This window comes from Lithobates pipiens, unplaced genomic scaffold (genome assembly GCF_037356315.1).
Source record: "Lithobates pipiens isolate NorthernLeopardFrog02 unplaced genomic scaffold, aLitPip1_a1.2 Scaffold_22, whole genome shotgun sequence".
NCBI classification, from domain to species: domain Eukaryota; kingdom Metazoa; phylum Chordata; class Amphibia; order Anura; family Ranidae; genus Lithobates; species Lithobates pipiens.
The window spans coordinates 214,591,516-214,616,942 of NW_027507784.1; the positions used below are offsets into that span (position 1 = coordinate 214,591,516).

Genomic DNA, 25,427 nt, shown 5'->3' on the forward strand with positions numbered 1-25,427 from the left:
TATTATAATTTTGTATATTTGTGTGTTTATATTGTGTTATTTTCAATTTATAGTGACCATATATGCAGTGCCTGATAAAAGTTCTCCCGAGGAAGCCATTGTTGGCGAAACATGTAGAGATCCAATCAGTTGCATCGGTTTCATATATTGTATGGTTATGTCAGAGAAATGGCAGAAGCCGGACTTGCCAGTATTGGCATGTTCCTGATCACCTGCGTGGCAGAATAGCGTTCCAGCGCATACGGGTGCACGGTGCAGCGGGACGATGCTTAAGGGTGCACGATACAGCGTGGCGGCGTGGGCACGCCAAAGCATGCGCAACATGGAATCCCCCTTGCTGGCCTATAAAAGGCGGTCCAGCCCTTGTCTAATTGCTGGTTTGTCTCTCAGCTTCCTGTTTTCCTGTCCCAAGTTCTGCTGACCTGTGTTTTCCAGTTGTGTCCTCTACTAACTGCTTCCTGTGTATGACCCTCGCTTGCTTAAAGGACTTGCTTCTGCTGGACTTTCTTTGTTTGACCCTCGGCATCCTCCCCAAGACTCTGCTCCGGTCTTCTGAATCTGTGGTATTAGAGCCCCGGGCGGGCTTCTTATTCCAGCTCGGTGCCAAGTCAACCCTTGCACGGTATATCAGCCCTACAGGTGATCTTCACGCAAGTCCCATCTACCTGCCTCTCTCTGCCCTATACCCTCTGTACCACTTTCAGGGGTAGAGTGCGCTCCCCTGCAAGGGGAGCCACTCTCAGCATCTCGGCCTTGGTGAGTACCTGACAGGTTATTTCTGACAATAATATGTTGATTTTTAGATGTTTCTAAATAAAATTTAGATTTTTTTTTTTATATATTTTTTGTATTGTTGTGTTTTGGCAACTTTAATATCCTAATTCTTGTTATATAATGTTCAAACCTGAAAGTGGTTAAATAGTTCTCTTTTTGCTCCTGGGCTTCTGCTGCCAAACTCAGTGCTCAAGAGGAAGGGATAGAAGCAGAGGTTTTTGAGGCGCTCAGCTCCTGGCTGGTTGTCGGGCTCTGTACCCCTGAAGGAGAAGCACAGAGACCCTGTGTGGAAGAAGCTGGCAGGAACAATTGTGCTGCCCTCTGCAGGGTGATACACAGGAGATCACTTTTCAGAGGGTGATTGTCAGGCGGTAAGTAAGCTGCAACTATGTCCATCATACATGGCTGCAAGGTGTCCCCTTTCAGTGATTTGGGTCTTTTTTGATCATCAAATGCGATAGGGTGGATAGGTTTTGTATACCCCCGTTTTCTGCCTTTGCCCGTTATCCACTCCTGACCCCTACAATGTGTATGTTACCTACTCCAGATCCCCTCATTCTATGCATTACCCACTCCTGACCCCTGAACTACAGTATGTATGTAACCCTGACTCGTACACACTGTATGATACATACTCCTGAAACCTGCACTCTGTTCATTACATTTTCTTAACACCTGCATATTGTAAATTATTTACATACATCTAATCTGCACTCTGCATGTTAAATACGTTTGACTCTGTTTTTAACCCCACTGTGCAATTTTGCCACACCCACATTTTCCACTGCACACATTCCACATTGTCTCCACTGGCTGCCTGTGGGCTAAGGGAAGGGATACTTGGGCTCAGGCCCCACTCTTGTCATGTAGGTGGGCCCTTGCAGGTAGGCTCTAAGGGGCCCCATGATTTCTAACAGCAACCCTAAGCCCAGAGCACTGGGGGGGGTACCTCAGAAGACATTTGGAGCTGCTCCATTGCACAGACCAGATAAGTATAAACCTGTTTTTTTGTTTTGTTTCTTAACCTTTGAGTATACAGTCACTTTAAGCTCAGCCCTAGTTATCAGGTTAAATGTGCACCTGTGACTGGATGTGTAATCCTACTCAAAGCTCTACAAAGCCTCCAGGATCAGACTGTAAGTTTTAAAATATCTAAGGAAAAAAAAAGCGTGTTTTCTCCATATCAGCAAGGCCAGGACAAGGGTTTGGCAGGAAGGGCAACTCCCCTGGGAACAGCGAACAAGGGGGCAAAGAATAGATGCAGGGTGATATACTCATTCTACAGCATATATTATCAGAGGGGGAGAAGTACTGCATATCAGACACAAATTTTGGAGACCAACACAATGTACGAATAAAAGGTTGGGAACCTAGATGACACATATACTGTACACCAGTATAGTATATCAGAAACCTGACCTCTCTGTTTTTAATGTCCGGTTATTTATTAACTAAGGCTCTGAAAGAGCACAACAAACCCCCTTGTCCAGGTTTCAGAATGTTTCTAATAGTTTAGAAACACCAGCTTACTGTTTTTAGTGAGGGCTGACCAGCCTGGATAGATTCTGTTCTCGTAAGAAAAAGCACATTATGTGTTGTGAAATAGAAAAATAATTTTCTCCATGGTGTCAGGTGCATGTGCTGGCTCAGTATGCAAGTGGCAAAGTGGCATACAAAGAAAAAATTAAAACCGGATGGCCACTCCAACGAAAATATCTTTAGCACATGAGTAAGCACCAGTAGTTATGGTGTGAAACATGTTAGTGATCTACTTCATCTTTTGCTGTATGGAGTTTTACCAATAAAGATATTTTCATTGGAGTGTGGCCATCCTGATTCCATTTTTTCTTTGTATGCTAATGTACTCTTCCACATTACTGATGCTCAGGTTTTTGCAGTTCAGTTTTTTGGGAGACTTTATGTGCAAGCCATCAGCCCCCTTAACAAAAGATAAAGAGCATAATCACAAGCATAATCAACCATCTCATTAATGTGTTAATATGGGACAGTTTAAATCTTACCTTTCCCTTGTGCCAAGTTCCTGTTATATCCTACGGGACTACAGTACTCAAATATAAAAACAGCCATTGCGGACACCAGGAGAAGCATCACAAACATCATCACCCAGACAGAAGCACTAAATGGTTCTGCATCAGATAGAAAACAAGGAAGAAAAACAATTTAATAAACTGACCTATATTATTCTTTACTTAGAGATATAGTGAAAGCCTAGAACTAAGACATATGTGCTTTGTTTATGTCACGTAAAAGCAGCTTCAGAATCATCTGAATTGATTAAAAATAAGAGACACTGACTTTTAATTGAGTAGCACTATATGATACTGTTGCATTAAGCAACCTATAGGTGTATATTTGTTATTCCTGATAAAACACAACTAGAGCACATAGTTACACATATTGGAGTATTTGAAGTATGAAGTATAATGAAGTATTTCAATTCATTATGTGTATCAGAAATGTTTCTTTCTTATGTAAAAGATAAATACAAATGTAGTGCACCTCCTTAAGGGCCGCAAGCAACTAGGATCCCCCCTGCACAGCCAAGCATGTTGAATCTTCGCAATCACCTGAGAGTCAAAAAATAGTGCAGTACTTTAAAAAAAAGAATGGTTTGGGACTTTATATGAGACCACGACACCAGTACATTGGTCTCCATCCCTGATAATATGAAAACAAAATGGGAAATAGGGACAGGAGGGGCAATTGGGACTTTATATGAAACGACACACTACGGCATAATGAGTCATTAACATGGGGTAAAAAAAAGATAAACATTTATTCATTTTTCAGTACCCTATGGGAGCATAGTGCATTTGATGATACAAACATTATAATTCATACATATATAGTACAGTAGGACATAATATAGTTACATCACATTAATAGTAGCATAATAAATAATGTAGCACCTGATTGTTAATAATGATAAACACTTCAACCCTTTTACTGCAGCCACAGCGAGAATTACAGCATGGCAGTATAATTATGTAAACAAACTTCTTCATTAACAAAAATCTTTTTGTTTAGTTTCTGTATAAGGCTCCATGCACACTAGCATTTTTCTCGTCAAATTTGTTTATTATTTTTTAAATATAACAAAAATTGACAAATTGAGTACATACAATGGTACAATTTTCAATATAATAAAGGTAAACATATTTATTTATGAATAGGATAAGTACATAACAATGCAAAAAATCTAATGAGTAGAGCAACAAATAAACCAATAAAGTATTGCATAAAAAGCATTAGGAAATTCCATCAGAAGGAAAGAAGTAAGTTAGTGACTATTGGTTCATTTTACAAGAGCAGTAATACGGAATTCTAATATGTATATAAGGTCGAAAAAAAATAGAAGTAGATATATAGAAAGGGGTAGAAAAAAGGGTGGACGGGAATTGGGGGTGGAGGGGCTATCTCAAAATGAATAGAAATTTTAGTTATGGCAAATAGAGTAAAATTAACACACTCACATTTTTCATAGCTCAAAATAAGCTAGAAGAAAATGTTGGATTAAACATGCTGATAATCATTTGTCCCAGCTTCTAGTAGCATTTAGAAGCATCTAGAAGCTTTTAGGAGCAGTTAGGAGCATTAGCATTGTATTAGCATTTTTGCAGTACATGAAGAAGAAAAAAAAAAAGCTCAAAAAAAGCATTTTAGTAGCTATAATGCCGCGTACACACGATCAAACTATTTGCCCAAAAGTCCGGCGGACTTAGAAAGTAGTTTTGACTCAAAATTTGTCCGCCAAACTCGCAGTCCGGTGTGTGTGCTAGTCCGCCATACTTTTGAAATGAACAGACTTTCCCGCGCACGGAGAAAAGTCCGTTCATTTTGAGCCGGGACTAGCGAAGGAAGTCAATGTCGCCTCTGGGACTGTGACATCATAATGGGCAGGGACATCATCCGGCGATATCCCTTTATAAGTTGCCGCACGCCGCATCCCTGTCATTGCGGCGTGAGAGAGAGCATTGAGTCAACATCTCAAGAAGAGAAGAACAGAAGAACAGAAGGCGGCGAAGACAGCGGCGACAGCGGCAACAGAAGACCGGACCACCTCCAGTAAAAGAGCTGGAAGAAGGAGCAGAGGCCCGGCAAGAAGAACCAAAGAGGGGGACAAGACCCCCGAAGTTGGAAGAAGACCCCCGGATGGCGGCGGCAACGAAGAAGAAAGCTGGGCTCCTCCGCTAGTAAAAGAGCTAGCAAAAGAGCAGAAGATAGCGGAGGAGTCCGGCGAGAAGACCCCCCAAGACAGAAGAAGACCCTATTTATTTAGCTGTGCAATTAATTATTTTTAACCCTTGTGTGTTGTGTTTTATTTACATTTTTTCACAGGTGAATGGGTAGAGGTACATTGTATGCCCTTTCAGAGTTCTCCCAGAATCCTGCTCTCGCACGCCCCCTGTGGCGCGCACCCAAGAACATGTGTGACCGCCGGGTCCAGAGGACCCGCCGCATCACGGATCACGGTAAATGGCCGCTGATAGTGGCTGTTTACCACGTGATCGCATCATCAAATGATCGACAATGACTTGTACACAAATTCCTCTCTCCCCTCTGTATACCGATCGGTACAGTGTGAGAGGAGAGGGGAAAAGATCGTGGCAGCAGCACTGTGGGCTGGATCTGTAATGCCCACAGCGCTGCTCTGTAACAATTGCAGTCACCTCCAGCTATCCATCCATCCATGTTCAGCCATCCCTCCATGCTCAGCCATACTCTGTAATACCCTGCAATACTCTGCCATACCCTTAAATACTTTGCCATACCCTGCCATACTCTGCCATACCCTGCCATACCCTGCCATACCCTGCAATACCCTGCCATACCCTGCCGTACCCTGCCGTACTCTGCCATACCCGGCCATACTCTGCAATGCCCTTCTGTACTCTGCAATACTCAGCCATACCCAGCCATACTCTGAAATACTCTGCCATACTCTGCCATACCCAGCCATACTCTGCGATACCCAGCCATACTCAGCGATACCCAGCAATACTCAGCCATACCCAGCCATGCTCAGCCATACTCGGCCATGCTCAGCCATGTTCAGTCATACTCTGCCATGCTCAGCCATTCTCGGCTGTACTTGTTCCCGGTTTGTGACCAAGCTGTGGAAGTCTCACACATGTGGTATCTCCATACTCAGGAGGAGTAGGAAAATCTATTTTGGGGTGTCATTTTTGATATGTACATGCTATGTGTTAGAAATATTGTATAAATGGACAACTTTGTGTTAAAAAAAAGCATTTTAACCACTTCCCACCCGCCAGCCATCATATGACGTCCTTGAATTTGCAGCTATAGGCATCATTCAGGTATCAGCTTTTTCAGCCAGCGATTCCATACACCATAAGAATGATCATAGCAGTTGTTCCGCTGCTTGATAGTTCTTACGGGAGGCGAGAGGGGACGTCCCCCCCTCCCGCCACCCTCCGGTGCTTCTACCGACTCACTGCTACGATCAAAGCCAGCATGATTTTTTTTTTTCAATTTCAGGCTTCCCAGCCTAGAGGTGAGATGTGGAGTCTTACTGACCCCATATCTCACTGTAAAGAGGACCTGTCATGCCATGTTCCTATTACAAGGGATGTTTAAATTCCTTGTAATAGGAATAAAAGTGATCAAAAAATGTACGTTTGGGGAAAAAAGTGTCAAACTAAAATAAATTAACAATTACATTTTTTTTAAAGCGCCCCTGTCCCCGTGTACTCACATGCAGAAACAAACGCATATTTAAGTCCCACCCACATATGAAAACAGTGTTCAAACCACACACGTGAGGTATCACTATGAACCTTAGAGTGAGAGAGTGAGAGTGAGAGCAATTTTGGCCCGAGACCTCCTCTGTAACTCAAAACATGCAACTATAAAAATTGTATTGTGTTGTATTATATGTGTATATGTAAAAATATGTGTAGATGCGAAGTAGATTTAATAAAGTAATTCTTTCGGTGCAAAGTGTTGTACAATAATGAGATACCTTTTTGTTGAGGCGATGAGTGGGTTAAAAAGAACCATATGTTAGTAGGTATGGAGTATATTGGTTTAGGTTTGGGTAGGGTAGATAAACAATGGGTTAACATTTAGTGAGTGAAATATTCTGAGGTTGGGAGAAGGTTTTTAAGTTTGAATTGGAGAACAGGTCTTGAATGTGTAGGATACCTTTGCTTATCCACTGGGATAGCAAGAAGTCTGGCATTAGTTGTGTGAGGACTTCTAGCGAGATGGGGGGATGATATGGTTTGTGAGGGTGGTAGTGCTATTTATGTAAGTGCTTATTTATGCCCGGGTTGTGGCTTTCATTGTAGGAGAAAGGGCATTCGGTACTATGATGCCCAAAAGGGATCCCTAAAATCCAAGTTTTTAGGTCTGACCTGAAGAGTGAGGAGGATTCTATTTGTGCCCAGTGAGTGCTGGGAGGAAGACTAAACCATTCTCTATGCGTTAGTATGCTGGCTAGGTAGTAATCTGCAACGTCTATATAGCAAAGTCTATGTAGCCTGATTTTCCTGCTAATCTATGTTTGATGAGTTTCAAGTGGGCACGTCTGGATTTCTTGTCTTGCCAGATTAACTCATTTACGATGGTTTGTAGGGACTTAAAATAGGAATGAGGTATCGGGATGGGTATTGTTCTAAAAAGATAGAGCAGTTTTGGGAAGTGGTTAATTTTGAAGGATGCTAATCTCCCTGACCATGATAGTTTGTGTCGCGTTCGTTTTTGTAGGTCAGCCTGCAGCTTTTTAGTAAATGTTATATAGTTAGACGGGAAAAGATTTTTCACTGATTTGGCAAGTTGAATGCCTAGATATGAAATACTGTTTTCTGCCCAGGTGTAAGGGAATTGAGATTGTAGCAGGTGTCTAGTCATAGCATTTATATCTAGGTTGAGGATGAATGATTTTGTTTTATTTATTTTGTAGTAGGATACCTTGCTGAACAACTTGAGAGTGTCTTGTATTGCTGCCAGAGAAGTCGGGTTGGTAATGATGGATGACATCATTGGCAAGTAGGCCAATTTTATGTAAGGACCTGTTGATTGTGAAGCCATAAATGAGGGGTTTGGCTCTGATATGTTCTTCTGGTTTTCGATAAGTAGATTAAAGATCAGGGGGGATAATGGTATTCCTTGCTGTGTGCCGTTGGTTATTTGGAATAATTGGAATAGCATTTCAGAGGAGTATATTTTTGCAGAGAGTGTTGTGTACAGGGCTAGAATAGCCTGCAGAATGTTGCCCTTTAAGCCAGATTTGAGAAGGACTTGTGGAGATCCAGTCTATCCTGTCGAATGCCGTCTCTGTATCCAGAGCTAGAAGCAGAGAAGGCTTTCTGCTGGACTCAGCATGGTGGATAATATCTATAACTCTTCTGGTAGCGTCGGGTGCTTGGCGATCCATGGTGAAGCCTGACTGATCTTGGTGTACTAGGATGGACAGTATGTTATTTAGTTGGGTGGCAATAGCTTTTGCGTATATTTTTAAGTCAAGATTTAGTAAAGAGATTGGTCTAAAATTTTGGGGAATAGTCGGTTCCTTCCCTGGCTTTGGGAGGGTGATTATCATTGCTTGTAACATTTTATAAGGGAATGAAGAAGAGGAAGCAGCGTCATTGAAAAGGGTAGTCATATGGTGAGTGAGTACGGGAGAGAATTGTTTTGAAGTATTCACTAGTTCAGCCCTCAAATTTTCCACCCGCCCCGCCTCCTCCCGACCCGTGCCTGTGATAGACAGAAAGGCATTTGACTAGAGAGAGTTAAATGGGTGGGACACATTGTGCTCTGAGGATGAGGGTTCATCAAGCCTCACACAGGCCTTAGCAGGGATCCCTGAACGTGAGCTTCCTCCAGCTGAGTAAGCGAGATAGGGGCACAGTTGCGGGTCTTGATCTCCCTGCAATTCATGAGAGAGATCTGTGCATGATGATCGTACCGGGGCCATTTTGGGCAGCACTGACCTTAGGCGATGCCTTGAGGAAGAAGGCTATCAGCTTCGGCTGGTTATCGTCTTTCCTCTTGCGGAACATGCTGCAGGAGGGTGTCCGGTGTGTGAGGAAGCTGAATGGCTGCAGATTTCCTGTGAATGCAAGCTGTCATCACTCCAGAGCTCTCCCCAGCATACAGAGCTCTGTGTCTAAGCGCCCATCAAGCTCGCCGGCAGACCACGCCCCCCTGGTAGATTTTTATTCTTAAAGGGAAAAAGGCATAACAGACCACTGACTTTGGCCAATTTATATTTCACTAATTCTGGACACTTTGCATTCTGCCAGATTGTCAACGACTTAAAAAGCTTTGCTACTGGATGTGTCCTGGGATTTTAATATCCCTTTGCACCCTCTCCAAGACACCTCCAATGGCAAGTCTAGCATGCTGGGACTGTGACATCATAAGGGGCGGGGTCAACATGTGACATCTCCTGGTGACCCCGCCCACTGTCCCTATATACGTCGCCACACAATACGTCCCTGTCATTGCAGCCAGAGAAAGCATCAAGTCAACAGGAAGAAGAAGAGAAGGCAGTGACAGAAGACCGGGCCACCGCTAGTAAAAGAGCTGGAAGAAGAAAGCAGAGGTGCGGCAAGAAGAACCGAAGAGGGGGACAAGACCCCCGAAGTCGAAAGAAGAGGTGACGGCGACAGAAGACCGGGCCACCGCTAGTAAAACAGCTATAAGAAGGTAGCGGAGGCCTGGCAAGAAGAACCGAAGAAGGGGACAAGACCCCCGAAGTTGGAAGAAGACCCCCGGACGGCGGCGACGACAACAAAGAAGAAATCCGGGCCCCCCCCCGCTAGTAAAAGAGCTAGCAAAAGAGCAGAAGATAGCGGAGGAGTCTGGCGAGAAGACCCCCCCAAGACGGAAGACCACCGGAGCTGTCCAATAAATAATTTTAAAAACATGTGTTGTGTTTTTTCTTTACACTTTTTTTCACCAGGTGAATGGGTAGGGGTACATGGTACCCCAATGCTCATTCACATAGGGTGGGGGGCCGGTAATCTGGGGGCCCCCTTATTAAAGTGGGCTCCCTGATTCCGATAAGCCCCCCACCCGCAGACCCCGACAACCAACGGCCAGGGTTGTCGGGAAGAGGCCCTTGTCCTCATCAACATGGGGACAAGCTGCAGCCCCCCCCTTCCCCAAAGCACCCCCCATGTTGAGGGCATGCAGCCTGGTATGGCTCAGGAGGGGGGGGGGCTCGCTCGTTCCCCACCCCCTTTCCTGACCGGCTGGGCTGCGTGCTCGGATAAGGGTCTGATATGGACTTGGGGGGACCCCCACACTGTTTTTTTGGCGTAGGGCTTCCCCTTTAAGTCCATACCATGTGAGTGGGCCAGCAAGGTGTCAATCTCGCCGATGGAGGCGAATATATTGACCTCATTTGCTAGTCCCGTCTACCTGGAGCCGTGTTCAAAATGAACAGACTTTTCTCTGTGTGTGGGCAAGTCTGTTCATTTCAAAAGTCCAGCGGACTAGCACACAGACGGCCGGATTGAGTCAAAACTTCTTTCTAAGTCCGCCGAGCAGATCAAGTCCTCTGGATAGTTTGATCGTATGTATGCGGCATTAGAAACCCAACATAAACAATCCTGTGCAGAATCCGTATCTGATGAATTGTTAAAGAGACGTGAAAAGCTACAATCACTACTTAATCTCAAAGCGAAACTCATCCTTTACTTTAAAAAAGGGTTCTATTACGAACATGGGGACAAGGGTGGCAAGTTCCTTGCAAAAGCCCTTAAAACACTAGATAACACCAAAATTATTCTGTTTTCAAGGACTCCTATAATAAACCTTTACACAAAACAGAACAGATTGCGCCAAAGTTTCACGCTTTCCAGACAAAAATCTATAACCTGTCCTTACCCCATAAACCACCTGACTTTTTGGGGGGCTAGGGATCAAAATCTCTGTAACTATCTTAGAGAGAGTGGTATGCCCACCTTAACTGCTGAAATTGATATTCTTGAGGCCCCTATCATGTGGCAAACTTATGCTAGCAATTAAGAGTATAAAACCAGGCAAAAGTCCAGGCCCTGATGGCTTTATGGCAAATTATTACAAATCCTCGGCTGACACTTTAAAGGTGCCATTTTTACATGCCCTTAACCATCTAAAGATCCCAAACCAATACCTGAGGCCTTTACAAGGGTTCACATAGCTCTTATCCGCAAACCAGCTAAGGATCCCACAGATTGTGCCAGCTACAGGCCAATTTCATTATTAAATATTGATATAAAAATCTTGCCAAAAATCTTGGCCACCAGATTTTTCTACCCAAACTTGTTGGTTTGGAGTAGGTGGGGTTTATGCCGAGGCAGGAAGCTTGTGATAATGTTATCAAGGTCCTCAACTTGATCCATTGTGCTCATGCAGGGGAATTTAAAGGCCTTCTTCTGTCTACTGATGCAGAGAAGGCCTTTGATCATACGTGTGGCCTTGGACTATTTATTTACCACTTGCAAACACATAAGCTTGGAGACACACATGATGTCTTGAATATCGGCCTTATACCATAAGCCACAGACTCAACTTAAAATAAATGGCACCCTCTCTGATGCGGTACAGATAAGTAACAGTACAAGGCAAGGCTGCCTCCTTTCTCCTCTCCTATTCATACTATCCCTAGAACCCTTTATCCGCTCAATTAATTCCAACCCAGATATAGGGGGCTTTCAGATAGGACCTAAAACATACAAATTAGATGCCTATGCAGATAATCTCCTCTTCTTCCTTACCCAGCCACATACCTCCATCCCAAACCTGGTCAAAGCTTTCCAGCTTTCTCCAGCTAGTCTCCTAACTCATTATCTATGACACCCTCTTCTTTCTCATTTAAATGGGAAACTTTGGCACTTGCATACTTAGGAGTTAGACTTACAGCCAAACTCACAGATATTTATCACACCAATTTCCAACCCCTGCTAAATAGTATACAACAGGATTTGAAAAGGTGGACAATTAGGTCCTTCTCGTGGTTTGGTAAGATAGCCTTACTTAAAATGGTAATACTGCCCAGAATACTATACCACTTCCATACCTTACCTATCCCACTCCCCCCACATTTTTGAAACAACATCATGCAGTTATTCACACTTTTATTTGAATGGGACAAAAAAACACACATATTAGTCTTAACGTACTTACTAAACCAAAAGAGGAGGGTGGTATCAGCCTTCCAGACTTTAAACTCTATCTCTACAGGGTACATCTAGCTAGAATCTTAGACTGGAACTGTCACAGTGTAATTAAGGATTGGGGCTCCTTGGAAGGAGTGCTATCAAACCTACCCCTCAAATCCCTTCCATGGACCCCTTGGCGGACATTACCATGCAGTATACAACATCCATTACTGGGGGGCGACTTTGGGAGCATTTCATACCTTTCCTCATTCCCTAGCCCGCTCACTCCTATTGCCCAAAATCCGGACATGGATATTCATCTTACTTCGCCCACAGACCAACAGTCGCCTCTCTTAATGACACATTGTGTTGCCAACAATAAGCTGAAACCTTTTGATTCCTTATTGTCAGACCTCAGCCATCAGCAACACCTTTCCTTTTGAACTTATCGCCAGCTGTATAATTATGTGTGTACTTCTCATTACAAGCTCAAGTTTTTCAGACTTCCTTTGAATCCATTTGCTTATCGGGTGCCCGACAGCCAAATCTACTTCATTTATGTATTCCTGGCTTCAGGGGGCAAAAGGTGATGAATAGGAATGAGCCCACGGTTTGAGTCAAACACAAGTTGGGCTCGAACATCAGGTATTCGTTTGTTCTAAAACAAACCGAACATCTGGGAACATATATTCGTGGGAAATTTGATTGCCGCATAACGCCCCATAATTCGAGATCGCAGTGCATTGCTGTGTGATGATTGGCTAAATCAAGCACCTGATCTGCATGCTTTGGCCAATCACAGCGAGCTCTGCTGAAAGAGCCATAATTGGCCAAAGGCAGGGTGTCTTTGGCCAAACATAGCTCAGGGGGCTAAGTCCACGCCCCACACTATAGACTAGTATATACTCTGCATTTAGTGTAGATTACATATTTGGTGTAGAATCTATATTCAGGTAGTGTAGTATACATAATATCGTGTATTGAAGTGGTTAACCACTTGCCGACCGCTGCACGCCAATGTAGGTCCCTAATTTGGGGACGGATATCGTTGTTATGGCAGCATCTACCTGCCATAACCCTGGTATCCTTGTGTTCGGATGGAAGTCGGCTACAAGATAAAAGTTGCCGGGAGATCACTTTTATCGGCGGCGGGAGAGGCCCCCCTCCCACTGCAATCCGGTGCCCTTGGCAGCCGCGGAGGCGATCACGTCTGTCTTCTTGCTAGGTATTGAGAGGAAGGAGGGGAAGATGGCCCCCACCCGTCTCCATATGTCTTTTTTTTTTTTATGAGGTATTTTTGACTCCAGATCTCATATTTAAGAGGTGCTGTCATGCTTTTTTCTATTACAAGGGATGTTTACATTCCTTGTAATAGGAATACAAGTGACACAATTTTCTTTTAAAACAGTGTAAAAATGAAAAAAAGGTAAAATAAATAATATTTATTTTTTTAAACACGCCCTGTCCCGCCGAGCTCGTGTGCAGAAGCGAACACATACGTGAGTTGCGCCTCATATGAAAACAGTGTTCAAACCACACATGTAAGGTATCGCTGTGATCGGTAGAGCGAGAGCAATACATTTAGCCCTAGACCTCTTCTTTAACGCAAAACATGCAACCGGTAGAATTTTTTAAATGTCACCTATGGAGATTTTTAAGGATAAAAGTTTGTCGCCATTCCACGAGTGAGCACAATTTTGAAGCATGACATGTTGGGTATCAATTTACTCAGCGTAAAATCATCCTTCACAATATAAAAAAAATCAGGCTAACTTTAGTGTTGTCTTTTTTTTTTTATTCAAAAAAGTGTATTTAAAAAAAAAAAAGTGCACTTGTAAGACCGCTGCGCAAATATTGTGTGACAGAAAGTATTGCAATGACCGCCATTTTATTCTCTGGGGTGTTTGAAAAAAATATATAATGTTTGGGGGTTCTAAGTCATTTTTTAGCAAAAAATAACTGTTTTTAACTTGTAAACACCAAGTCTGAAAAAGAGGCCCAGTCCTTAATTGCTTAAGGGGAACCCTGTGCCAAAATCACAGGGTCTGGTATGGATTTTAAGGGGAACACTGCACCAAAATTTTTAAATAAAATAAAATGGCGTAGGTTTCCCCCCAAAATCCATACCAGACCCTTATCCAAGCATGCAACCTGGCATGCCACAGGAAAGGGGGGGGGGGGGGGTGAGAAAGAGAAAGAGAAAAAGAAAAGTGTCCCGCGATGTCCATCCATCTTCAATTACGGTGCTAACAATCCCGGAATAAATAAATAATTAAACAGAAAAACTTTGCCTCTATGGGAGGCGTCCTGCCTTCTTTTTGGTGACAGCTTTTATATAACAAGCAAAGTAAAGTAAACAGGGTCACTAATCTGGCGCTTCAATATATATGAGGGTTAATTGCTCTTTCTTAATACAATTAGCAAAACTAAGGTCCATAAGGCAAAGCAGTGCTTTCAAATAATAAATTGTACACTGTTAGATGGCAGTATGGTGAAAAACACAGAGTGGAACAAATCCGGTCAGTGCTTGGGAAATAGTTCATGGGAATTTGTCAGGTGTATGGAGAATCCACCTTCACTGCACAACGTGATTCCACTCCCCTAGGAAATGCACTTGTGTCATTATGTATCATTGACAGGGTTTCCATCTCCCCTGGCCCCAGTGGGTCCTCAGGCTCTTCTTGTGCCTCTGTTCTGCTGTGGGGGGGGGGGGGGGGGGGTCAATGGTGAGGTGCCTGCCCATTAGGCTTGACATGGACATCTGTTCAAAAATACGTAATTAAGGTTTTCTTAGTTGAGAATCTGAAAGCATATTGTGCTTTTGCATGTTTTTAAGTACAATATATCGGAATTTTAACTATACTGTTGAAATGTATAATACTAATTCTTCTTGCTAATATATACCCCTGAAAAAGGAGACAATCTGTACCCTGAAATGCGTCGGGTGCAAGAATTATAGACTTTACTACATTTAAATGATGGTGATAATGTTTTACATATGTCAAGCATTCCCTGTTTTTATGTTTTCTACATATTTTGTTAAATAAATACTTTTAAAACCTTTAAACACATTTTTTCTAATATATTGTGCCTTAAAAGTCCACCACAATGGGATTCCTTTCTTTTCTCCTCCAATATTGGATGTGGCACTAATTAATGCTCAACACTGCTGGCAAAAGAATTTGAGAGTAATAACAAGGGATTATCTTCCGTGATTTCTCAAGTAGTTCACCAGGACAATGGATTGGTACACTCCAATTCACATTAATCTCACTCATATAACCACAAGTAGTTCCATGGGCTCAAACATAGGAAAAATCAATCCTCATAGTGTAACTCTGTTAAAATTTTATTGTATAACAGCTCCCCCCTTAACCCTATGCACTTACAAGCAATGGTTAAAAGAAAACATAACACTGTGAACCGTCACTCAGTACTCTCTCACCGCTCATGAAGATCCATTCGTCTGCGGTGATTCCCGGGAGGAGATTGAATCAGTACACTAGCGCAGCAAGCCGTGTAGTCACGCCTAAACATGTTTAGTCATTCCATCTTTATCAATAAGCGTGACTATATGGCACAGACTTGAAACTTTATAGACTATAGTCTGTTAAGTCTTAACCCCTTCCAATACTCAGGTGCAGATCTTCAGTGGCACTCACCACAGACGATCTAAGCTAGAACATAGCACGCAGCAGTACACACTGCCGACATCTTCAAGCTCATTATATAAAGTATGAGGCCAGCGGCATCCGATGTCCAGCTTCTCTACACCCCAAAACAACAACCCAGAAGGATCTCTATTGTGCTTGCATCTAAAGTTAAGCGACACACTATGGTCCTTATATCCGATCAGAATGTTGTAGATGTGTTCAGATACTCATTTAACCAGTGTTCTCTTGGTCTGGCCTATATACATAAGGCTGCATGGGCACTGTAGAGCTTAAACTACATTAGTGGAGTTACACAATATGAATTCCTTAATATCGAATTCTCTGCCATTTGCTGTGGAAGTAAAGGTAGACAATCCCCTCAGGTGTGTATTAGTTTGTTGACACTCTTTACACCTTCTGCATGCATATAACGGTTTTTATCCTAAAACATTGTCAGTCTTTGGGGTGGATCTAAAACCTTTTTAACAATACTGTCTCCAAATGAAGGAATCTTCCTGTAAATAAAGACAGGTTCCTTCGAAAGTGTCTTATTAAGAACCTTGTCCATACCCAAGATGTCCCAATGCTTTTTAAAAATATGTTCTTCTTCTCGGAATTGGGAATGGAAGTTGCTAATGAATCCCCACTCATGTCTGTCATCTGACATTTTTTTCTATCCTCCAGGCACAAACTTTGGGAATGTTGGCCTACTTGTTGGATTGTTGAATTCAAATGTTCTTCTTTGTACCCTTTTTTCATAAATCTATTTTTTAACACTTCTGATTGAACAAGAAAGTCAGATTCAAAGGTACAGTTCCTCCTTATTCACATGAATTGACCCTTCGGGATATTTTGCAGCCATGCTGGGTGGTGGCCGCTGTGTATTTATAAATAGCTGTTACGATCCAAAGCCTTGAAGTATGCTTTAGTGATTAGTTGTTTGGACTGTCTTATAACTGTTACGTCCAAGTAATTCACTTGTTCTGTGTTGGCCTGGTAATCCAATTTAATATTATTTGTGTTTGAATTTAAAACACTCATAAAGTTAATTAACCACTTCTACCCTGGAAGATTTGCCTGCTTAATGACCAGGCCATTTTTGCGATATGGCACTGTGTTGTTTTAACTGACAATTGTGCAGTTGTGTAAGGCTGTACCCAAACAAAATTGATGCACTTTTTTTCCTACAAATAGAGCTTTCTTTTGGTGGTATTTGATCACCTCTGCGTTTTTTTTTTTTGCGCTATAAACAAAAAAAGAGTGACAATTTTGAAAAAAAAACACAATTTTTTTTGCTCTTTTCTGTAATAAATATCCACATTTCCTGATATGTATTCTTCTACATATACATACTTACATAATAAAAATCGCAATAAGCGTATATTCATTGGTTTTCACAAAACTTATAGTGTCTACAAACTGGGAAAGATTTATGGCATTTTTATTATTCATTTTGCACCCATCACAAACCCCCCCCCCTTCTGAGTGTAAAAACATTCATCGCACCAAAAATAATTGTGTGATAAACAATATTCTAACACCATCCTCAAAAACTTTTTTTGGCTATAAGGCATATCCTCCCTTTGACTGAAGGCCCAATTAAGGACTAACAGTGCATCGTCATGCTCTATAATGGTATACAGCAAGGATACATATGCTGTTACCAAGAATATCTCTACTTCGTCCAACAATACTATTTTACTTAGACGTTGTGGGAAGTCCTTGGTGTCTTTGAGATACACTTTGGTGTTGGTCACACTAGGCTGAAGGAAAAGGTCCAGATATTGTCCCAATCTGCCTGTGACCGAGCCTATACAGTTCACTATCAGGTGGGCAGGCTGATTCTTCAAATCTTTTTTTTACCCAAACCCAGGGATTTAGGCTCGCCAATGCACAATCATGGTTCTTTTAAATTCTTCAAATCTTTGTGGACTTTTGGGAGGGTGCAGACAGTGCTGAAGCTCGGCACCAAGAATCTTTTTTATTTCTTTGTTAACACCCTATTATCATACCAATAGTCCACCAGATTTGTTAGATCCTGCCTGCAGAATTTAGTGGGATCTCCATTCAATGGGGTATACGTAATCTTATCAGCCAGCATCTCGGTTAGTTGGGAATGGGAACCACATCCCACCCCCCCTTCCCTTGTCTGTCGGGCAGATAATAATATTCTTCCTTTTTCTAGGGAACTAATCCCTTCCTGTATATACCTTGGATTAATGTTTTTTTTAGGGACAATTTACTCTAGATCTTTCAAAACAAATTGTTTAAAGACCTCTATATGATGGTTAGTCATAGAGGGGGGGTTGAATAAACATTCATTTTTTAAGCAACTGTTGACTCCTAAGGTAACATTCTCCATCCTTCTTACTACATGGAATTTATTGCCCAAAAAATATTTTACATTACATTTGTTAATAGTTTTTTTTTTGTGGAAGATTTCAAACCAGTATTTAGGATATTAATTTCTTTATCTGTTAATGTAATATTGGTGAGGTTATAGATGCCTGTTAATCTGTCTCCCTTCTTCTTTTTCTCTTGGACTCTTGTCCTGCCCTACACCCTCTGATGTGTTTGTATTCATTTGGTCCCCTACCTGTGAATGCCGCTGATGATCTGCCCTTGAGTGTTGGAAGGAGTTAAGACTTAGCAGACTATAATCTATAAAGCTGCAAGACCATACTGTCTGAGCATAACATATCAAAAGCATGTTTTGAAATAATTCTGGTGAGTGCATTTCCTAGGGGAGTGGAATCACGTGGTGCCGTGAAGGTGGATTCTCCATACACCTGACGATTTCCCATGAACTATTGCCCAAGCACTTTGACCAGATTTGTTCCACTGGGTGTTTTTCCCCATACTGCCATCAAACGGTGTACAATTTATTATTTGAATGTGCTGCTTTGCCTTAAGAACTTTTTTCAGAATGAAGTTTATGGCTTATAGATTATAACAGCTTTTATATAGTCAAGGACGGGGCCACCTGGTGATGTAAGCGGGTGACCCCGCCCCCTCTGATGTCAATGTACCCCATGCTCACTCACATGGTTGATGGGATCTGGGGGGCCCTTCTTACATGGTTGCATAGTAAGTGAGGTCGAAAAAAGACACAAGTCCATCAAGTCCAACCTATGTGTGTGATTATATGCCAGTATTACCTTGTATATCCCTGTATGTTATGGTCATTCAGGTGGTTATCTAATAATTTCTTGAAACTATCGATGCTCCCCACTGAGACCACCACCTGTGAAAGGGTATTCCACATCTTTGCCACTCTTGCAATAAAGAACTCTCTACATAGTTTAAGGTTAAACCTCCTTTCTTCTAATTTTAATGAGTGGCCATGAGTCTTGTTAAACTCCCTTCTGCGAAAAAGTGTTATCCCTATTGTGGGGTCACCAGTACGGTATTTGTAAATTGAAATCATATCACCTCTCAAGCGTCTTTTATCCAGAGAGAAAAAGATCAATGCTTGCAACCTTTCCTCATAACTAATATCCTCCAGACCCTTTATTAACTTTGTTGCCCTTCTTTGTACTCGCTCCATTTCCAGTACATCCTTCCTGAGGACTGGTGCCCAGAACTGGGCAGCATACTCTAGGTGCGGCCGGACCATAGTGTTGTAGAGCGGGAGAATTATCGTTTTGTCTTTGGAATTAATCCATGTCAATATTCTGTTTGCTTTGTTAGCAGAAGCTTGGCATTGCATGCCATTGCTGAGCCTATCATCTACTAGGACCCCGGGTCCTTTTCCATCCTAGATTCCCCCAGAGGTTCTTCCCCCAATGTATTCCAGAATACAATAAGCCTCCCTGTCTGCAGACCCCCACAACCACCATGAAAGGGTTGTGGGGATGAGGCCCTTGTCTCCATTGACATAGGGAGAAGGTGCTTTGGTGGGACCCCAAAGCACCCTCCCTATGTTGTGGGCATGTGGCCTGTTACCATTTTTCCTGTGGCCTGCCAGGTTGCATGCTCAGATAAGGGCCTGGTATGGATTTTGGGGAGACCCCCACACCATTTTATTTTTTATTTTTCAATGATTTGTTATGAATATCTCAGGATCCAGCAATACATTACAGCCGTGAGCAATTTTGGATGACATTTTTTCCGTTAGAAATGTCATTTTGCTGCGGGGTTATTATGACCATGGGAAAAATGCACTACTTTACAGGTGTACTAAGGAGACCCCCAGGCACGATATTTAAAGGAATATTTCATTTTTTATTGTTTCACTTTAAGCATTATTAAAATCACTGCTCCTGAAAAAATGGACAATTTAAAAAAAAAAAAGCATTAAACCATGTCCTCTGGGGCAGTACCCAGGTCCCCATAACTTTTTAAGGCAATAACTTGCATATAAGCCTTTAAAATTCACACTTTTGATTTTTCACGTTCAAGTCCCATAGACTTTAACTGTGTTTGCATCCTCGCACACATTTTTTGTCTGTTTGTATGTTCTGGTGCAAACCGAATCGGGGGGTGTTCAGCACATCCCTAGTGATGAACCCCACCGCACCCGAGCACAGTGGAAAAAACACTCCAAACAAGTTTTACTGATGAACAATGAAAACAAGCCTCAGTCTTTGCTCACAAATTCTAAATCAGTAATTTCTCTAATCACTGGTATGACATGCCAGACAAAATCAAAAAGTGTTACCCACTATCTAACTAGTGTTAGAGATGTAACCAAGCCTGGTGTACCATAATACACATCTGGTGGGACTACCCCCAACTAGGGCCTTTCTGGAGAAAAGTGTACAATCTAATTACACGCATCACAGAAACAAAAATATCTCTTACCCCTGCTTGCTGCATTCTGCATATCGCAAATTGTTCCATGAAACGCTACAAGGGGTCTCAAACCAGGCACTTGCTAAATGCAGCAACAATTCTGATCCCCAGACACTGGAAATCAAAACTTGCCTCTACGGTTTTGTATGATAGAGGAAATCTACAACATGGAAGAAACCATAGCCATTGCTAGGGAATCAACTGAAAAATGTCATAAAATATGGTCGCCCTGGCTGGTGTTATGGTACTCTGATCATTATTTACAATTAGACACGGGGTGAAACCCCAATGTTCTGCTGATTATCACTCTCTCATAGAGCCGATCCGCCCTATATGCTCACTACACAAGCTGCGTAGGGCCCTGCCGCTGTGGGGGGCCCAAGGGCGGATCAGCTCTGCTCCAATCTGCTCGGACAATCCCAGCATCAGCAATCCCGGATGGCCTCTCCATTGTCCTCTTCCTCCCCTCCCCTGGGCGGTTATACTAGGATGATGCCCGCAGCTGCAGGCATCATCCCGGTACCTCTCTTTTGTGAAAAACATATATATGTGCACAAACGTATCCACTGTGCGTCTAATATAGATAGATCTCAAAAAATATCACTTACTTATTACCTAGTGTATCAACCAATACAAATCATTCCTATACATCAAATCAGTGTAATAATTCTCATTTAAACCAGAAAATTATGTGACACGTAGCACTCAATAAGTGAATAATTAAACTCACACTACCTAAAAAAATAACATTCACATATACACCTATAAAAAGTGCTGCACATGCAAATATGTGTGTATAAATATCTCACAAGAAATATATATACCTAAAATAGTTAACCCAGAGATTCCAGTGCAAATAAGCAATGAAAAATATACCCAATAAAAACAGAAATGATCAAAATATAATAACTAAAAATACATCAAAATCTGTGAATCAAAAAATAAATAAAAATATATATCAGTCCAAATGAATAAAATCCAAATAATAAAGACCACGTGAAAAGTGATAATCAGTGTCCAAATAAATTATTTGCTCCTTCACCACACCATCTGTGACCATGAAAACCCCCGTTGTGGGTACACTCACCAGCTGATAAGCCTCACACTCACGTGTTTGGCTGAAAAAGCTTTATATCCTCTAGATGGGTGCCCACTGTAAACCACCAGTTTATTTATTTATTTTTTATTTTGTCCATGATAGTATGGAATATTTTTTCCATGAGTTGGATAGCAGACATTCACCTAAGTACCTGATCCCAGGGTACTTCTGGGGTACGCCAGAATAAGGCTATGCACCAATGGATCGCACTGAACAGTGTGTGGGAAAGTTTCTGTTCTGGGGGAGCGGCCCCGGTGATATCCGCGAAGAGAAGGCCCATCTGATGTGTAATAGTAATCCGTAAACCAGTGATCTCTGCCACTTTAGCGGTGTCTCGTTGCCACAGGCCCCTCAGGGTGACACAGCTCCAAAAGATATGGAGGTGTGTCCCTCTCTCCAGGCACCCCCTAAAGCAGTTCTCAGAAGAATTTATGCAACTTTTCAGGTGTATAGTACCATCTGGTATGCAGCTTCACCACAGTTTCCTTCACCGCCACCGACCTAGTACATTTATGCATGTTTATTACCCTAGTGGACCATTCCTCTGGAGTCACCACCAGTCCTGTTTCTTTCTCCCATCCAATCATAGCAGTAGACTTGTCAGGGAGGCCCAGTCCACCTAAGTAGTCATACATCAAAGAAATGGTGCCTGTGCTTCTAGATGAAGGGCCACATAATGCTTCAAATGTGTAAGTGGGAATGACCTCTGGCCTGGGGAAATAGGAATCGAAAAAATGTCTGATTTGGAGGTATTTAAAGAATTCTGATCTAGGCATGGAGTGAGAGGACTGTAGGGACAGAAAAGAACAAAACACTCCCTCTGTCTGAAGGGAGCCCAGGGTAATTAGATCTTTTGAAATCCATGTTGTGAAGGCATGGGGATTAGGGAATGCAGCGGGAAATGAGAGGTCCCAGATGAATGTGGCCCACCTAGGGAATGTAGGAACGAGAGAGTACTTCGTCCTATATAAGGTCCATAAGCGTAGTGACTGGCCCACTATGTCATTAAGAGGGGAGATGTCCTTAGGGCGAATTGTCTTGGACCATAGTGAACCGGGCAAGGAGTATGGGGCTATAGATGTCCTCTCAAAAGCGAGCCAAGGGATCTAGGACTGAGCACTGGGAATTTAATTCTTGGAGATGTTCCTGAGACAAAGAAGGGAGAGGGATATTGTCCAACCACATCTTTAGGGTAGGGTTAGGGGGAATGGAAGGAGGGGAGAGTAATTTTTTATAGAAATTTGAGAAGATCTGCATGACCTCAGAAGGATGAGAGACTATGTTACCTTTAGAATTTCTTAATTTATAGGTATGAGGGGGTTGGATGGATTGGTTAAGCTTTCTTGCAAACATGGCCGAGGCTGCATTGCTATGTAGCAGGAACTTCGCTTTAGACCATCTAATGGCCTTCTCGGTCTGTTCTGAGAGGATTTTGTCCAGTTCAGCTCTAGTGTTGATAATACATTGTTGAAGGTCTGGGGAATGGTTCTGTGTGTGAACATGGTATAATTTGTCAAGTTCCTTGGTGAGTCTAGAAATCTCACTTAAATTCTGTCTTTTATTTTCAACTGCCGCTTGGATCAAATGACCCCTAATCACCACATTATGGGCAGCCCGCAGGGTGGTAGAGGAAATGTCATCTACATTATTGAGAGCATAGTAGTCTTCTAAGTGTTTAGAGATCTGCGAGACTAGGACAGGGTCAGTCAGGAGGGATTCGTTCAGTCTCCAACCAGCTACAGATGGTTTAAGGCCTATATGGGACATGTCAAGGGTCACCATATGGTGGACTGACCAAACGCAGGGATAAATGGCAGCTGCTGTGGAGTTAGCTAAAAGGACTGGGGAACAGAACAGGTAATCCAGTCTGGAGTACCTGTCGTGGGGATGGGAGTAGAAGGTGTAATCACGGGCCCCAACATTATGCGCCCTCCAAGAGTCTACTAAATTGTGAGAGTGTAGCAGCGATTTCAGTGTTTTAGGGAAGGCATGGTTGGAGCTGCCCGCCTTGCTTCTGTCAAGGTCTGAGTGGGCCACCAAGTTAAAGTCCCCTCCTAGTAGGGGGTGGGGTGAGATGTATTTATCTAATACCTGGAAAAATGTTTTGAAAAAAGATGCTTGAGACTCATTAGGGGCGTAAACATTAGCTATTGTTACCTTTTTACCCTGTAAAAGGCCCTGTAGGATGATATACCTGCTGGCAGGGTCCTTATAAATGTTCAGGACTTCAAAGACCAACCCACGTCTAATGAATATAGCCACCCCTCGGGACCTGCAGTCAAATGTGGTATAGTACCCCTGGCAGAATGCTCTGCCAAAGTACGTCAGGTGCTTATTTGCTGCAAAATGTGTCTCCTGGAGGAGAACAATATCAGCATGGAGGCGCTTATAGGAATCGAAAGCCTTTTTCCGTTTATGTGGGGAGTTGAACCCCTTGATATTATGAGATATTAGTTTGAGACCCATGGCGGGGTTAAGGGTATCATGAGAAAAGGATGGGTGAATGAAGCTGGATTCCATCGTCCGCTACCCAAAAAGGGTGAGGATGTCAGGCAATACCACTGACAATGCAGCTACACAAACATTACAATAGTGAGAGAAAACCACAGGTGCAGTGAGGAATAAAGGATCCCTTTAGTAGCTCTAAGACATAGGTACCTGTAACCAGAAAACCTTAAACAAAAACCCAAAAACAGCTGAAAGCATAACACAGGGGTCGGGAGGGAAGAAGCCATCCTGACAAAATGGTGAAACATGGAACTGTAAAAGGTAAAACCTCCTGAACAGAAGGACATTAATGTCCAGTACTCAGCCTCAGCCCCAGCCCCAGCCCCAACGCATACGAGCAGTCAGCTTGCCGCAGCTCCAGCGCCAGCATACGTTAGATAACCGGCCGCCTGTGACCTGCTCCCATCCTCCTGCATTACGCCATCTCACTAATGTGCTCCCGCCAGCGGAGAAGGGTGAGTGGTTGAGCACTTGAACAGCTGAGCACAGATGGGAGAAAGAGGAGGAGAGCCAGCTGATCCAGGGAGCCCGAGGTAGCGGTAAGCTAAGCAGTCTAACAGAGAGGATGATACTGACGCTGGCTAGAGGTATGCTTGGACACTAATCCAGATAGGGGGAAAAGTGCTAAGTTAACTTGGAAGTGGTGTCCTTCTATCCCCGCCTTTTCCTTGAATAAGCAAGTCGAGTGGAGTGGGAACAGAGTAGGATCGGTCTATGCTCTGTTACTAGACTGGGTGATGGTTGCCTATAACCGCTGTTGAAGACTCTACAGGTGGTGGAAAATTTACATTACGGACAAATTATCGCTTATCCTGGTGCCCCCTTAATTGATAAGAAACAGTAATATGGATAAGCAAAGGTACAGGGGGAGGGGAGACTACACCTAATAGCGGTTGTTGGAGGAATTTTTGGCGCTGACGTAAAAGGTCGGGAAAGCTAATAAGTTCATAACCAGAGTATGTTTTTGGAAGGAAACTTTGATTCCGTTGAGCGCTAAGTGTGGTCTCACTGAGGAATTAACGCGGTTTTTGCTGTAGTTCTGGAGGCTGGAGGATTGATGCTATCTGATAACACTCACTGCCCAAAAAAGCTTGCATAGCTTATATAATTATATAATTGTCAATTATCAGCAATTAGCTCTATTGTAGAATAAACAGAACTAATGAGACCCTCACAAAAATTTCCGTCTGGTATACCTCGGTGTTAAGCAACAGCAATTGCGGATATATGAATCTGGACAATCTCTGACGGGTCAATATAAGAAGGGACTGGCTGCTATGGAATAATGTAATAACAATAGACTTTTTTCTTTGCTTTCTTATCCTAAAAAAAATATATATCAGTGAAACTTGTTAGCAGAGTATTGGGTATTGTCATTAAGTTTGAACTAAGATAGTGGCGGGTGCTTTGGGTGTAAGGGGTTTAAGTGGTAGGGGAGGTGTACCATAATAGATCACGGTG

The 25,427-nt window shown here is 42.7% G+C and overlaps 1 protein-coding gene across 1 annotated transcript in view; it reads right to left on the reverse strand.

The window, feature by feature from the left end:
• The window catches only part of GRIN2A (glutamate ionotropic receptor NMDA type subunit 2A), a 159,280-nt gene that overhangs the window by 30,857 nt on the left and 102,996 nt on the right, over positions 1-25,427 (reverse strand). The window contains exon 5 of the mRNA XM_077450171.1: positions 2,796-2,921. Coding sequence (XP_077306297.1) covers positions 2,796-2,921 — 126 coding nt within the window. The remainder of the gene's footprint in view (positions 1-2,795; positions 2,922-25,427) is intronic.